Source organism: Octopus bimaculoides, chromosome 5 (genome assembly GCF_046866305.1).
Source record: "Octopus bimaculoides isolate indiv1 chromosome 5, ASM4686630v1, whole genome shotgun sequence".
In the NCBI taxonomy this organism is placed as follows: Eukaryota; Metazoa; Mollusca; class Cephalopoda; order Octopoda; family Octopodidae; genus Octopus; species Octopus bimaculoides.
In genome coordinates, this window is record NC_142932.1 from 51,028,944 (window position 1) to 51,045,453 (window position 16,510).

The following is a 16,510-nucleotide window of genomic DNA, read 5'->3' on the forward strand; positions in this document are numbered from 1 at the left end:
TTAGTTTTCTATATTGCGCAGGGATGTTTAGAATCATTGGCCAAAATATTGTATAGGATTTGGATATATTTGTTATCAAGCACAGTATAGTTTAAAATAAAGAACGACAGCAGTAAATACTGACCTCTTTAAATGTATCCAAAAGCATAACATCGTCTTCATAAAGATCCTGCAATTTTCAACATCTATATTTATAACGATGTGTATAACGTTTAAACTGTACATACAAATATAGAATGGTCCTCACTACAAAATTCATATTAATAAAAAATCTGTAAATTAAATTATTTCCTTTGTATTTAGAGAAATAAAGGAAATATATTTAAGAAATTCTGTTGTGTCTGGGGAGGGTCATTCTCTTTTAGTGCCTTATTATTTAACACAGTCACCGGTAAAGTTTCCACTCATTTACTTATTTATTTTTTTAAAATTTTCGTTGCGTCTTGCAACCTTTTCAATAGTCATTGACTCTGTTCGTTATCCGAGCTGCGTTCTTTTTGTTTGTTCGTGCGCATGTGTGTGGGTCAGTGTGTATGCGCACACGTATGTATGTATGTATGTATGTATGTATGTATGTATGTATGTATGTATGTATGTATGAATGCATGTAAGTGTGTGTATACATGTATGTATGTGTATATATTCTGCATATTCATGTGTTTGTGTGTTCGTATTTGTAAGTTTTTATGTGCGTGTGTTTGCATGTGTGTGTTTGCACGTGTGTGTGTGTGTGTGTGTGTGTACCTCTATTTCCTTGTGTGTGCATGTCTGACTGTGTGTCTGCGTGTGTGTATGGGCTTTTGTGGCTATGTACTGTGTCTGTATGTATGGATGTGTATCTCCATATGTGTGGATGTGTGTCTCCATATGTGTCCTTGTGTGAAGTGAAGTGTGTGTGTATATGATCATGTGATTCAGTCTTCATTTGCGTTTGTGTGTGTGTATGTGTGCTTGTCTGCCCTTATTACCTATGTACCTATCCGTCTGTATGTCTATCTGTTTATTTTCATATAAAAATAAACAGGATATGAAAATAAACAGACAAATAGATAGACATACAGACGGATAGGTAATATGAACAGACAAGCACACGTACCGCAAAAGAAGACTGAAACACATGACCATATACACACACATTTCACTTCACACAAGGACACATATGGAGACACGTGTCCACACATATGAAGATGCACATCCATACATACAAACACGGTACATAGTTGCAAAACACACACACACACACACACACACACACACACACACACACTCAGACATGCACACACAAGGAGACAGAGGTACACGCATACACATAAAAACGCACAAACACGAAAACGCAAACACATGAATATGCAGAATATATACATACAAACGTACACCCGTACAAACACATATACATAGGCACACACAGACACACACATACATACATGCATACACACATGCATGCTTACATACATACATACATACATACATACATACATGTCTATGCGCAAACACACAGACCCACACACATGCGCACAAACAAACAAAAAGAACGCAGCTCACATAACGGAAAGATTCAGCAACTATTGAAAGGTTGCAAGACGCAACGAAAATTTTTGAAAAATAAAGAAGTGGAAACTTTACTAATGAGTGTGTTAAACAATAAGGCACTAAAAGAGAATGATTCACTCTAGACACAACAAAATATGCTTCAAGACACGAAGTCACATGCAGCATCTTGCAAACCAAATCCAAAAGCGAAATATTTAAGAAATGAAAATCGTAAAATATCTGAAACGAAAGTATAAACGGCTATCGAAAACTTCACCTTCTACTGTACCGCATTTTTCTCCCTAGCGATATATGTTTTATGTCCCTGACTGGGTGGAGGCGCAATGGCCCAGTGGTTAGGGCAGTGGACTCGCGGTCATAGGATCGCGGTTTCGATTCCCAGACCGGGCGTAGTGAGTGTTTATTGAGCGAAAACACCTAAAAAAGCTCCACGAGGCTCCGGCATGGGATGGTGGCGAACCCTGCTGTACTCTTCCACCACAACTTTCTCTCACTCTTACTTCCTGTTTCTGTTGTGCCTATAATTCAAACGGTCAGCCTTGTCACACTGTGTTACGCTGAATATCCCCGAGAACTACGTTAAGGGTACACGTATCTGTAGAGTGCTCGGCCACTTGCACGTTCATTTCACGAGCAGGCTGTTCCGTTGATCGGATCGACTGGAACCCTCGACGTCGTAAGCGACGGAGTGCCAACAACCCTGACTGGACCGAGGGAATTTTCTATTTGCTGCTTTGTCGCTTGCCCCTTTTGCTGAGTTTCTATTCTTGTGCATTTATAAATTACAGTTTGGGGTTCGTTTCCTAACAGATGGATATTTTGGCCAGTCCTTGTAAGGAGCATTTACCATTTTAAAAAAATCTTGCATGGATAAAAATATTTCATCCTCCTCTCGTAAAGCGTTCGGGAAGCCGTATTTATTAATTATGGTATCTTGATTTATTTTCTGCTTGTTAATATTAGTGGTGGTATACTTTCAAGTGTGTTGAGAGCAGCAATTTAATTTTCTTCTTTTTCTGTCTCTCATTCTCCTTGTTATTGTTTTCATTTTCATTACTATTATTGTTGTTGTTTTCCTCTTGTTTGTTTTCATCTTGTTGCTGTTGTTGTTCTTGTTTCGGTCGGTACTGGCGGGGCGGGGCGGGGGGGGGGGAGGTGCTGCTACTTTGTTTTAACATAGGGAATGCAACTATTCCTGTCTGTAATTGTACTTCCCTGTAATTGTACTTTTACCGAGTACTTCGATGCCACGGTTTTATTAATTATTTTTTTAAAGAAATGAACCAACTCCACAGAAGTAATTCACAAATTCGACCCCAAGGGGCAAAGATACAAAGGAGATGAACAGCTTCTCAGAATCTTTGAAACTCTATGCAACACAGAATAAAATCTTTGAAACTTGGTTTTTCGAAGGCACTTAAGGCAAAACTTATAAGCGATCGAACGATATGTTGCTGACACAACAACGACAACAAAAACAACAACTACTACTACTACTACTATTATTATTATTATTATTATTATTATTACTATTATTATTATTATTATTATCATCATAGACGTCAAACAGTATACAATTTCGTGAGGTTGTTGATTGAAGATATTGTATCTACCGGGAGTTTGCACTGTTTGTCAAATCACAAGGACCTCAGACAGACAGTACTTTACGCAGTATGCGTGCAGTTCCTAGTAATGATGACTTTTGTAATACATCTAGATTGTAGCATATCTCTAAGGTTTTCAGATGTTTTTTTTTCCAGATTGCGTGGTATTGAACCCAATGCACCGATGTCATCAAGGATAACCTTTATGTTCGACTATCGTAGCTACCACATCTTAGCGACCTCAATTCTCAGGTTTCCATATTTATCAATTTTTTCTCTTTCTTTCATGATCTCCTGGCACTGCTACGTTTGTTCCTCCTAAAGGTTACTATATCCGGCCTTCGGTGCTCTAACACTTTGTCTGTCTGGAAATCAAAGTCCTCGAGGAATTTTGCCTTCCCCTTTTCGTCCCCGTAGACTCATATCCATATTTACGGCATAGTAGTCAATGGAGGTTTTGGGCTACTTTGTCGTGTCTACGTTTGTACTCTTTTTCTGCAAGACTTTCACAAGCACTAACAATGTGAGTCACACTTTCGACCCTCTTCCCACACATTCTGTCTGATGTCCGATGCACTTGAGTGGTATATATTCTTTTTCACTGAGTTGATATTTAATGCCTGGTCCTAGGCCGCGTTGATTAGGTTTTCAGTATACTTTTTTAGGTCACCCTTTTAGAGCCACCTCCATGATGCTCCTTGGTCTTTTAAGTTGTTGGTTTCACAGTGGAACTGGCCATGTAATTCCACACGGAGTAGGGTTTCTTCTCCTTCGTTAGCTGTTCTTGTTCGGAATTCGTGGGCATTCTCAAGTTCATTTTTGTTAACTCCTTCTGCACTAGCAGCATACTGTAGCAGGTCTTTTTTGCTGTTTAGCAAATATTCTGCTAGGTTTCTTCTTTCACTATTGATGCACTCCCGTATGCTAGTCAGCCCACATCCACCCTTACCTCTCTTCATGTAGAGCCTGTGTACATTTGCCTTAGGATGGAGGGCACCATGCATTGTCATTGTCTTTCGGGTGGTGCAATCGAGATGGTCAGTCTCTGCTTGTGTCCATCTCAGGATGGGTGCACTATAGCGGACTACAGCAACAGCTCATATGTTGATGGCAGTCACAAGGTTCCTTCAGTTGAGCTTTGATTTCAAGAGAAGTTTGAGGCACTTGAAATATGCAGTAATGACCTTGTCTTCCATTTCTTTGTGCAAGATATTGTCCAGCCCCAGGATCCCAAGGTATTTGTACCCATCATCATCCGGGTTTTCCATTCTCTCTCCGTTTCGCAATTATTATTATTATTATTATTATTATTATTATTATTATTATTATTATTATTATTATTATTATTAATTTTATTATTATTATTATTATTATTTTATGTTTGACTTTTGTTTTGCATTTGTACAAGTTGGATCCAAGTCTCACCCAGAGACCTCAAGAGACAACAAGTTAGAAGTTCATGTAGGTGTTATGCCTAGGGTACCATATATTTGGATTTGTACAGTTTTGTTCAAGTGAATGTTTAAGAAACCATAAGAAAATTATGTGTTTGCTTTAAAATTTGAGATCACATAGACAGTATTTTACGTAGGATATGGGCAGTTCCCATGAGCACTATCTTTTGAACTTCAGCCATTTTGGGGTTTCCTGGAATCTGATCTAGGTAGTAATCAGCCCGTCAAAGAGGTGAGCTGGCGGAATTGTTAGCAGCCACACAAAACGATTAGCGGCATTTTGTCCGTCTTACGTTCTCTGAGTTCAAATTTCGCCACGGCCGACTTTGCCTTTCATTCTTTCTGGGTCGCTGAAATAAGTACTATTTATGCACTGGGGTTGATGTAATCGACTTGCCCTTCCACCAAAATTTCAGGCTTTGTGCCTATAGTAGAAAGGATTATTATTACTGTTGATGTTGTTGTTGTAGTTGTTGTTGTTGTTGTTGTTGTTGCTCTTCTTCTTCTTCTTCTTCTTCTTCTTCTTCTTCTTCTTCTTCTTCTTCTTCTTCTTGCTGTTGCTGGTAGTGGTGTCAATTAAATAAAGTACCAATTAAGAACTGAAGTCGATTTACTCGATTAGGCCCTCTTCGAAATTTTAAGGTCCCATATCAACACTAGAAACATAGCGTATATTAGCCAGTAGAATACTAAATTCCTTAGAGTTGTCCTGTTTTTTTAATCACTTCAGAAGCCATATTCTTTCATAGTAGCATGAATATTACATGATCTTATTTCGTCTCCTGCTACAAACACAAGGTAATTTGTCAATATAAAAATGTTATTGTCGGAAAAAGTTTTACTGACCTCTTGGCTAAAATTGACAATTTCTTCAACTTTATAATACCCTGAAGCATTAGAACAGTGGAACAATCGTGGTGGCATTTCTATCCCATTTACCTGTAAATAAATAAATAAGGCTGTAGAATTACAAGGAAAACTATATTGTTACCAATTCTATCATAAGTGAAACTGGATTGAATGAAATTGTATGGAAGCCCGTTGAAATGATCACACCTGTAATTTAAGGGATTACCTTGTCATGTACTATGTCACTGATTGTTATGTTGTTTACTTTCTATTATTTATTCTATATCTTCTACCACATAAAGAAATGGGAAGCTGCGGTTAAACGTTGTCATAAGTTACCTCCCTGTCTGCAGCAGACAAAATGGAACAAGTGTTGCCCCGGAGGATGGCGAGGAAGATGTGCTGAAACAGCCACTCCGACGCATGAGGTTCGCATTTGCGGACAGCAATCTCCACCCCGATAGCGGTGAACAGGGATATGGTCCACGGGGCCAAGAAAGCCGGTCTCCACTGCCACAGGCTCGACCATAATAAACTTATCGGAGAGTGACCGTTACTTATAGCTGAGAATTACGTTAAAGGAACGCGTTTCTACGGAATTTTTAGCCACTTACATGCTAAATCAATAAGTAGGCAATTGATTGTACAGTTGAATATTTATTTTCGAAACCGACGGAAATTAATTAATTTTTATTTTCATCATACCGTGGGGTAAAGAGGTGAGGTAGGTGTAACTCCTAATGAAGCTTATTTTTGCCAATCAAACTGTTTAAGAGTTATATAATTTTTTAAAAAACGGTGATACCAAGATTGTAAAATTGTTACTTTGTCACCTTAAGCTTTGTATGCATACTGTCCCGCCTGCTGCACAACCCGTAATCAAAACCTTTCTCTCTTTTATGATTTAGTTAGAAGAGCCTCTCAAAGTCTCAGAGACTAATGACAGAGTAGGGAGGCAGATATTGCAGTTATTGGGTTACTATTATAGAAAACTGTATCAAGATACCAATTTATCCTCTGGCTGGTGGCATCGTCTAAATGTCAGCAAAACACAATGTATATAGGATATAGGCTCGCCCCTATAACCTATATACATTGTGATTTAACCCATGTCTATGAATAAATTTTCTCTCAGACGAAAGCCACAGCCTCATGTCTCTCAACGTTAAATATTATTCATTATAATTTAATGCCTGTTTCAACAGCGTACACCTTGTCCTTATTCAGACCGTTTGTTATTCGCAATATTAGTGAATGAATTATTTACTGTTTCCTTTACATCAGAGAGGCCATCTTTCGTCTATGTATCTGACTAGCGAGTGATCATCATTGGGAAGGCGCAAGAAGACAAAAATACATCTGTTGTTCTCATGAATCACTACAAGGACGATTTTCGTTTTGATCCGATAAATATACAGTTTTAAAACAGCATATATATATATATAATGTTACACAGATGGCCATCGTGTGTAAGTATGTGAATGGATGGATGGATGGATGGATGTGTGGGCATGTATGTATATACGAAGGGGTGCTCGTATGTATATACGAGGCTTGGTTGGCAGTCCTACTTTCCGAGTTGTTTTACAGGGCTTAGAAAAACTGAAGGACCGCTGCAATAGGCATGTGAATCTGAGAGGAGAATATGTTAAATAAAATCATAATTAACTGATCCTCCTGTACTTTCTTTTACCCAAAACCAGGAACTTTTCAGCAGCCCCCTCCGAAGGATGGATGGATGGATGGATGGATGGATGGATGGATGGATGGATGGATGGATGGATGGATGCGCCTTACAACATTATTTCCCTCTTCTATAAATTTAGATAGTTTGGATTATCTACTGTAATAATATTTTTGATATTTGTTTGAATTATTATTAGGATCATACACAAATTTAGTATCATTAAATTTCTTTAAGTCGTAATATTTTAAGCCTTTTTACAGTTGTCTTTCGTGGCTTTCGTTTTCATACAGTACTGTAATTCTGCGATTCAAGAAAGCAGTTTAATCATTTATACCTGAGAAACTATTTCTGTGGCGTAATCCTGCTTGCCTCCTAAAATTTCCCAAAATTTATCCGGTTCTTTGCCTTCAAGGATTACGGCCGGATCACTGAAAATAAATAAACATTATTTTAAATTTTACGCACTTATAAAGCTGGAGCTTCTACATTTCATTTACTATGAAATTTATGTGTGTGGTGTTAAGACAACAAATATCTTACCTCGTAATTATCATGGGTTTGAAATAGACATAAGCAATCAGAAACAAAAACAGAAAAACAAAACGAAAGTTAAGAAATTTTTGACGAATATTTTTTCGAACACGTCAATTTTCTTAATTTTTATACTGGCACTCCGCCGGTAACAACGACAAGGGTTCCAGTTGATCCGATCAACGGAACAGCCTGCTTGTGAAATTAGCGTGTAAGCGGCTGAGCACTCCACAGACACGTCTACCTTTAACATAGTTGTCAGGGGGTTTCAGCATGACACAGAGTGTAATAACGCTGGCCCTTTGAAATACAGGTACAACTCATTTTTGCCAGCTGAGTTGACTGGAGCAACGAGAAATAAACTATCTTGCTCAAGGACATAACGCATCACCGGAAATTGATCTTACGACCTTTACGATCATGATTCGAATACCGTAACCCTTAAGCCACACGCCTTCGCTTTTTTATTCGCAGAATATAAAATAATACAAATGGTCTGCCACTACACTCGAAAGCAAAATACATTTTTGGTAGGAATTACAGCTGGATCAAACTGAAACATTAACCTGATATTTGTAAGATAGCTCATTACGCTTCTCGCCATTTTTCGTTCCTCACTATTGGCTTCCTGAAATAAATAAATAAATAAATAAATAAATAAATAAATATCGATAGATAGATAGATAGATAGATAGATTGATAGACAGATAGATAGACAGACTGACAGATACATACATGCATGGATATATACGTACATACACAAATACCCTGTTGGTATCGAAATTCCAATGATGGAGTCTTGGACCTAGGTTAGAAACCGGCTCTTTCTCTATTGGCAAGAAATCTTGAAATAAAACTGAATAATGACATACATACATACATACACACATACGTACACACATGCATACATACATGCATACATACATATACATACATACATACATACATACATACACACATATATATATATACATACATACATACACACATGCATACACACTTGCATACATACATGCATGCATACAAACATACATACATACATACATACTGTTGGTCGACGCCCCCAGGCGAAGAAGTAGGATCTCCCAAGACATATAAATAGTGGTAGTCTGACCGTGGTAGGAGTGTTGAGTAGAAGTGGAGTAGCAGTCGAGTAGCAGTTGTGTAGAGATCATCTGAAGGTGCTAGGTAGCAGTAGCTTGAGACATAGCACATACATACATAAATACATACATACATAATACATACATACATACATACATACATACATACATAATGACTGCCATATGTTGTCAGATGATAGACGTCTCATATTCAACCCGATTGTGCTGATTTACTTTCATCCTTGCATGTGCACGGATATGACTTTTCACCACGCGTCTATCGCCATAGAATTTCATAAAATATAAAACGGATCCGGAAAGGAAATGATAATGAGATACCTGTATGTTATGGATTTAAGTGACACCAGCTTGTACAACACTTTCGCCACTCTCTTGGACGCCGTAATAGGTTCTAGTAACAAGCATTGCAAGATAATTTGACTGCAAGTTTTATGCCATACTATCTTTCTCCTAGAAGAGTTGCCTGTCCCACGGCTTTGCCAAAAATAACGGGAGCTTCATCTAACTCTGGAAAATCTATTTAAACCATAGATGGAACCCGACGTTCTGACCTGTTCCAGGTCAGAACGGATCAGGGAGTAATAGTAATTAAGGGGTCTTACTACGCTTCCCACAACCCCACAACTGCCGAACTAGAGCCTCACAATCGGATGCAGTTTAATGTCATAAATACATACATTCATACATACATACAGCTAAATTGTAAATAGACCTCCATCGGTTTCGAAGATGAGCGTTCTAATAGCTCGATCAACGAAACAGCCTGCACAATAAATTAACATGTTAGTGGTTGAGTATTCTAAAAACAATGCGCCTCCTTAACGTAATTCCTGTGTGTGGCCGTGTAGGAATTGTTTTATATGAAAAAGAATATTTCTAAATTGAATAAAAGGTGCGTGAGTGGCTGTGTGGTAAGTAGCTTGCTTACTAACCACATGGTTTGGGTTCAGCCACTGCATGGCACCTTGGGCAAGTGTCTTTTACTATAGCCTCGGGCCGACCAAAGCCTTGTGAGTGGATTTGGTAGACGGAAACTGAAAGAAGCCCTTCGTATATATGTGTATATATGTGTGTGTGTGTGTGTGTGTGTGTGTGTGTGTGTGTGTGTTAGTGCGACTGTGTTTGTCCCCCCCCCCCAGCATCGCTTGACAACAGATGCTGGTGTGCTTACGTCCCTGTAACTTAGCGGTTCGGCAAAAGAGACTGATAGAATAAGTACTAGGCTTACAAAGAATAAGTCCTGGGGTCGATTTGCTCGACTAAAGGCGGCACTCCAGCGTGGCCGCAGTCAAATGACTGAAACAACTAAAAGAGTAAAATATAGAAAAATATGCATACATGCACATTCACGCACTTTTTGAGGGTGCATGGCCTAGTGGTTAGGATGTTACACCTCACGATCGCGAGATCGTGGTTTCAATTCCTTGACTGGATGGTGCATTGCGTTCTTGAGCAAAACATGCTGCTCTATGATCACTTCGTCACCTGATGTGTGGTACACCGTACACCTGTCCAAGCAATGTCGATTTTATGAAGGGAGTGAACCAATGTACAGTACATAAATTTGATCATTATAAGCAAATCATTTGTACAGGTAGTTCGGCAAAAATACTCATACATCCTCTCTAACGGGAGAGTCCATCACACACACACACACACACACACACACATATATATATATATATATATATATATATATATATATATATATATATATATATATATATATATATATATATATAGATATATATATATATATATATATACATATGTGTGTATGTGTATGTATGTATAAATTATATTATTTTATAGATATTGCAGTTGTATACTGTCAACTTAATGTGACAGTCCCAATAAGGAAATCATACTGCTGCTATTTAGTCCTAGGAAGCTGGACCGCTTCCTGTCGGCCTTGACACATTTCCTGTGTCCTTATATTTGCAAGCACCCCCACCCAGCCTAGTCTGCATTCAGGGACATGTTTCTGAGTCATTGCTCGTCATCAGCCTGAAGTAGCAAAACCAGCTGTCTGAAGATGCCTGTTAACCTCTCGCAAATATATATATTTCTAGTGAAAACACATGCACTGATTACAAAAATTAGAAATGATCTATTTATAGATATTGTTATTAATTAACAATACTCGTAGACAGGCTAGACTCGAAGTGCTCAAGTTGAGCTAAGTTCCACACAAATGTATGTATGTATGTATGTATGTATCTATGTATGTATAACCCTAGGTGACAAAGTATTATTCAAGGTATTGAAAGCAGAAAACATGGGAAAGACTAATCTTTTAATTGTGGAATTTTGCATGGGTTAGATAATCTGGATGGAGGCATCTAGTAAATATTTCATGTGTTATGTGTAAGCTGTTCCAAGAGTTCTTTTAGTCTTTATAAAATTTGTGATTTCTCTTCTGCAAACCAGTATTTCGTGATTCCTCATATAAATCAACCCAAGAAACTAATCTAACTTTCAAAATACCCGAATATCTCTCATTTATTTAACATTATTTCCAATGTTTTGTTTTTGTTTTTTACTGTTTACACTTGCATCTTCACATATCAGTTATTCGTATGATGATTTGTTGATACAGCCTAAATTTGTAATCTTCGTGAATACAATCAGTATGCATCTACACGAACTGAAGTAGGAGTTTCCGTATCCTGAATACTGCGTAAAGACCAGTAAATCAAAGCATGCATGCATGCATGCATCCATTCATCCATCCATTCATCCATTCATCCATCCATCCATCCATACATACATACATACATACATACATACATACATACATACAAAAGTCATGCACTGTTGTAGAAGTCAGCTGCACAGCGGATATGAAAGTACAATCAAAAGTCCAAGATAAAGAGAACATTTGTGGTGAATTAATACGGAACTTACAGCTCTTGTACAATGACTATAAATTCGCATTTGTACCTATCCTCATAAGTGCATTAGGTTATGTGCCAATAAATTTGCACAGAAACCTAAAAATACTCGGTTTCAAGGATAAAAAGTAAAACAAACCGACGCGGATTCTCCAAATCCTATCTATTAGTGGCATAGTGAAAATTTGTAAAACATTCCAAGAATTCTCCATTTGAGATTTTTATGTGAATAGATGCACACACTTGGGTGTATGAACTGAGAGCTCAACCAACACACCAACTCAACCACATATATACAAACACTGGGAATTCTCTCAACTCAAAACGTCTTGTCGCTTTGTTAGCACCCGGCTTGAACTCTTTCAAGAACTTAAAGAAAACTCGAAGAAAATTCATACATACATATCAATGACTTGTGTGCACACGGAATTTCGTTATGTAACCATAATATGTTACAAAGTATATCAAGCATTTTTATAAGTCAATACCGTATACTACTGTGTTAGCAGTGCACTTTAATCACGTGGTAACGTCCTCTCTACATATTTTCTATAGAAATTGTACTAACCACAGTAGTACACGGTATTGACTTATTAAAACACTGAATATACTTCGTAACATATTATGGTTGCATAACGAAATGCCATGTCCCTACAAGCCATTAATATATACGTACCAGCTTCCAGGAATGTGTTTAATATGTAAATTGGTATATCCAATAGCGTTACACCGCTATATGAAATGGCTATTTAATCAATGTGCTCGTGGATGAGTAATGGATTAGATGGGTGCTAACGAGCAAAAACTTTCAAAATATGGCATATACGCCCATTACACATTTGTCATTTTGATCTCATTGTTTGTTTGCATCTGATGTCTCGGATACAAAACGTCGTAACAAAATCAGTACCAGTAACAAATTTCTAAAGAAAATCTGTAGAGACGACCTCACCACATACATACATATGTTACGATGTATGTGTATATATATATGCATGTGGGTATGTGTGCTTATGCAGCAATATGACTTCAAGAATATTTTCTTTGTGAGAAACTTTAAACGTATGTTCATACTTAAGTATCAGCGAATCAGAGTAAACAAAAAGAAACAGCTCAATATAAATAGCATAGTTACCCTGCCAAGCCAGAGATATGAGTAGTCCTGGTGAATTAAAACAAAAGCATCGTTTGAGTTCAAAGATGAAGCAACGGGTTCAACCTAGAAAGACGTATTTAAAGATTAAAGTTAATGTTGTAAATGCAATGAATTACTTCGCAAGAGAAATCATAGTTCACATTGCAAAAACCTGTCATTTTAGCATTTTAATAACGCTTGTTGATATAGGCACAAGGCCTGAAAATTGATGACGAGATGTCGATTACAGTGACTCCAGTACTTCCCTGGTGCTTATTTTATCGACCCCAAAAGGATGAAAGACAAAGTCAGTCATAGCAGGATTTGAGCTCAGAAAGTAAAGAGCCTCTAAGCATTTCGTCTGGTGCGGTAACAATCCTGCCAGCTCACCACCTTCCCAGCATTTTAATAATCGTTTCTATTATAAGAACAAGACTTGAAATTTTGGTGGAGGTGGCTAGAATCACCATGTTTACGCTTTGTAGATCATTTCACCCCGCATTTACTGTGCTTGGTCTCACCCTGCATACTGAATCATCGAATTCTTGTTTCTGCAGAGAGCAAGAAATTATCTTCACGCCCCACAATCTTAATTCACAATCCCTTTTTTTTTTCTTTAGTACCTTACCTAACCATTTCAAACGCAGACATAAAATATACACAAACATACATAGCTACGCATAACGCATACAACACATAATCAACACTTAATTATACAAACAAGTAAGAAAACTTGCACTCATACTCACTGCAAAATTACACAGAGAGACTTTATAATAACTACTGCATGCGTATTATAAAACAAAATAGGACATACACATTCGAAAACAGACAACGAACTAATACACAGAGTAGTACTTCAACAAAACCTACCCGACAAAGTTGCCTCTGCTATATTGTGACCAACCCTCCAACATCAAACCTCGCCCTAACCCTTATTCCCAGTCTTTTCACTAATAAATGCCAACGTTTGAGGCATCCTTCCCTGCCTATGCATGCAGTCACTGACTAGTAGTTGTTCAAAAACGTAAACTGCATTGATCCCTTTAGTCTCAAAAAGCGTATGAAGGCCAAGGGCATAGCTCCGTACTCCAGCCCCAAAAATCTAAAAGTAAAAGGTTTTTCATATTAGAAACTGATCCTTATTCTATTAGAAACATTTGCATGTCTAATGAAAAAAAAACCGTTGCTGATTGGAATGAGAAAACTAGGCATCTCATTTCAACTTATACTTTATTCTTTTAGCTTGAAGGACTTTAGGTGATAATACTAACCACCATATTTATTTAATCTGTGCTTATCTTATCATTTTATCGTTCGCTGTTTATCGAATGACAACTTGACATTCACACACGCGCGCAATCCACACACACACACAAACATACACACACACACACACACACACACACACACACACACACATAAACACACACACACACATATATATATACCAAATTAGAGATTCTGTTTTATCTCCCCTTGAGGAACAAAAGATATCGTCAATTTAAATGAGATTTAGACTTAAGGTATACAGGCTTGATAGAATTTAAGTACTGCACGGTACCTGGTGCGATGTTTTATTTTCTAGACTTCTTGTTATAGAGTAATAATGAGGATTTCTAACGCTGACTACAAATTTTGGGAGTGGAAAAACTCGATTAAATCAATATCAGTACTTGAAGCATGGAAAGCAAAGTTCTCACTATCGTGCTTTGAACACAGAACATAAAATGCCGTAACTGAATACTGCAAGGTCCAACGTTCACACGATCCAGACCACCCATCACTCTTTAATAGAGTATTAAATTATTGATATATTCTTTTCTCTCTTGGCAACAAAATTTGCTTAAAGAAAAACAAAAGTTTAGAAGTTTAAAAATAATCAATAAATCTTACCTGCATAGCTCGTGTATTATACTCCAAGTAGCCTCGAATGTGAAATAACATAGTTTTATTATTAAAATCGCTCATCTTTCTGCCATCACCCTGAAGTAATAATGCATACACGGTTAAAGAGAGTCTATTTTTTTTTTTTTTTTGTAACAACTGTTGGAATGTCACAGAGATTTGAACTCCTGTTAATTTGTTGCAAAATAAACAGTGGTGACGCCTTTCCAACTGTCTACACCTGATCCAATTACTAAATTGGGTCTTGATATATAAAAAATAGATCTTAACCAAATACAGCTCTGACTGCTTACATTTGATGATGAGTTTCAAATAGAGATCTTTATATCTATTTACAAGTACTTGAGTTACATGTACTTGAATTAAAGTCAGTGTGAAGTATCTTGGCTATGAACACAGCACAACTATCAGATGCAGGACAGAATTCTTGCCAGTAGTTATTCTCACAAATGGAATCACTCACGCGCGTGCACACTACATAAGGTTTGAGAAAAATCGACCGAAGGATGGTGTTTCTCCTAGTCCCCTGAGGACCCCCTTCGGTCATGAATGACCATGGGATTGCACTTAGAAATTTCCCCTCCGAGTCACAAATCCGGTCAATATTGTTTATGGAAGACTAGCAGTCGCCCATGCATACCAGCCTCCCCTCTCCACGCCGCCGATGTTTTCCAAGGGAAAGGCAAAGGACGATACAGCTTGGCACTAGTGACGTTTGCAACTTATTTCTGCTCAAGAACACAACACACAGCCCGGACCGGAGATCAAACTCACTACATCACAATTATGAGCCTGATGCTCTTACCACTGAGTCATGTGCTTACCTGGTCCCCAGTATTATGGATTAACTGTTAAAATTCTCAACGTAAAATTATATTAAACTTTTATGAACTAATCTAAGACAATGTACCGTACAAAAAGTCAAAATAGCACGTTTATAGAAAAATAGATTTATATACCTAATTTGAAGTGGTAGGGAAATCGATAATATGGTTGCTCGATAAGCGATAGATATATCGTTTGAATTCAATCAGCGATCCTGCTTTATTTAAGATATTTTAATGCCTAATATTATCCAGGTTGAAAATTTGGGCCGTTTTTTCATTCATATTTTCTTTTAAACAAGGTTGTTTATTTTTGTAAACATCGAATCGTGAAAAGTAGTGTAAAAGTGAAGAGGTGATGCATGATTTCAATAAAGGTTAAATAGAATAGTAAAGTATACCTTTAAGACAATCAATTTCCCATGAAATATTCGAAGGAAATGTTCCGGCTCTTGATTTTGAGTGATTCGTACCTGGTCAATGAAAGTACCATAAAAGAGAAGGTAAGAAATACAGTAAACTGGATTGAAATAAATTTCATCACTCATCGATGTTACAAAAATGTGGGTTAGAAGAAATGGCCATATGTAAGGAAATGTATAAAATGCAATTTTATAGCTTAGTCAAAGGAAGAAGAGAAGCAACCATAACCCTTCTTAAAGCACCATGACTGGTGTAGTAGAAGGGGATAAGTCATATACACATAGAAGTCTCAGCCCGAATGCTTGCGACAAAGTTGACACCACTAAAGGCTGACAAGAATGAAGTGGTGTTATTTAACGAAATTACTTATTAAGCCTACTTCTCAAGATGATCATGATTGATGCCTCCGTCAAATTTTCACACAGATTCTGTCCAACAAATCCAGTTCAAAAAGTTTTGATGATGCCATGATATCAAGGCGATTGTTCAAAGTGGCTCATCATAGGAGCGAACCCGAAAACTCGAA

The 16,510-nt window shown here is 37.4% G+C and overlaps 1 protein-coding gene across 7 annotated transcripts in view; it reads right to left on the reverse strand.

The window, feature by feature from the left end:
* The window catches only part of LOC106875163 (advillin), a 101,644-nt gene that overhangs the window by 8,943 nt on the left and 76,191 nt on the right, over positions 1 to 16,510 (reverse strand). For all 7 annotated transcript variants that reach the window (XM_089352248.1, XM_089352251.1, XM_089352249.1 and 4 more), the window contains 7 exons: positions 15,963 to 16,034; positions 14,726 to 14,815; positions 12,830 to 12,913; positions 8,243 to 8,304; positions 7,480 to 7,573; positions 5,456 to 5,548; positions 125 to 169 (listed from right to left, as the gene is read on the reverse strand). In XM_089352248.1, coding sequence (XP_089208374.1) covers positions 125 to 169; positions 5,456 to 5,548; positions 7,480 to 7,573; positions 8,243 to 8,304; positions 12,830 to 12,913; positions 14,726 to 14,815; positions 15,963 to 16,034 — 540 coding nt within the window. The remainder of the gene's footprint in view (positions 1 to 124; positions 170 to 5,455; positions 5,549 to 7,479; positions 7,574 to 8,242; positions 8,305 to 12,829; positions 12,914 to 14,725; positions 14,816 to 15,962; positions 16,035 to 16,510) is intronic.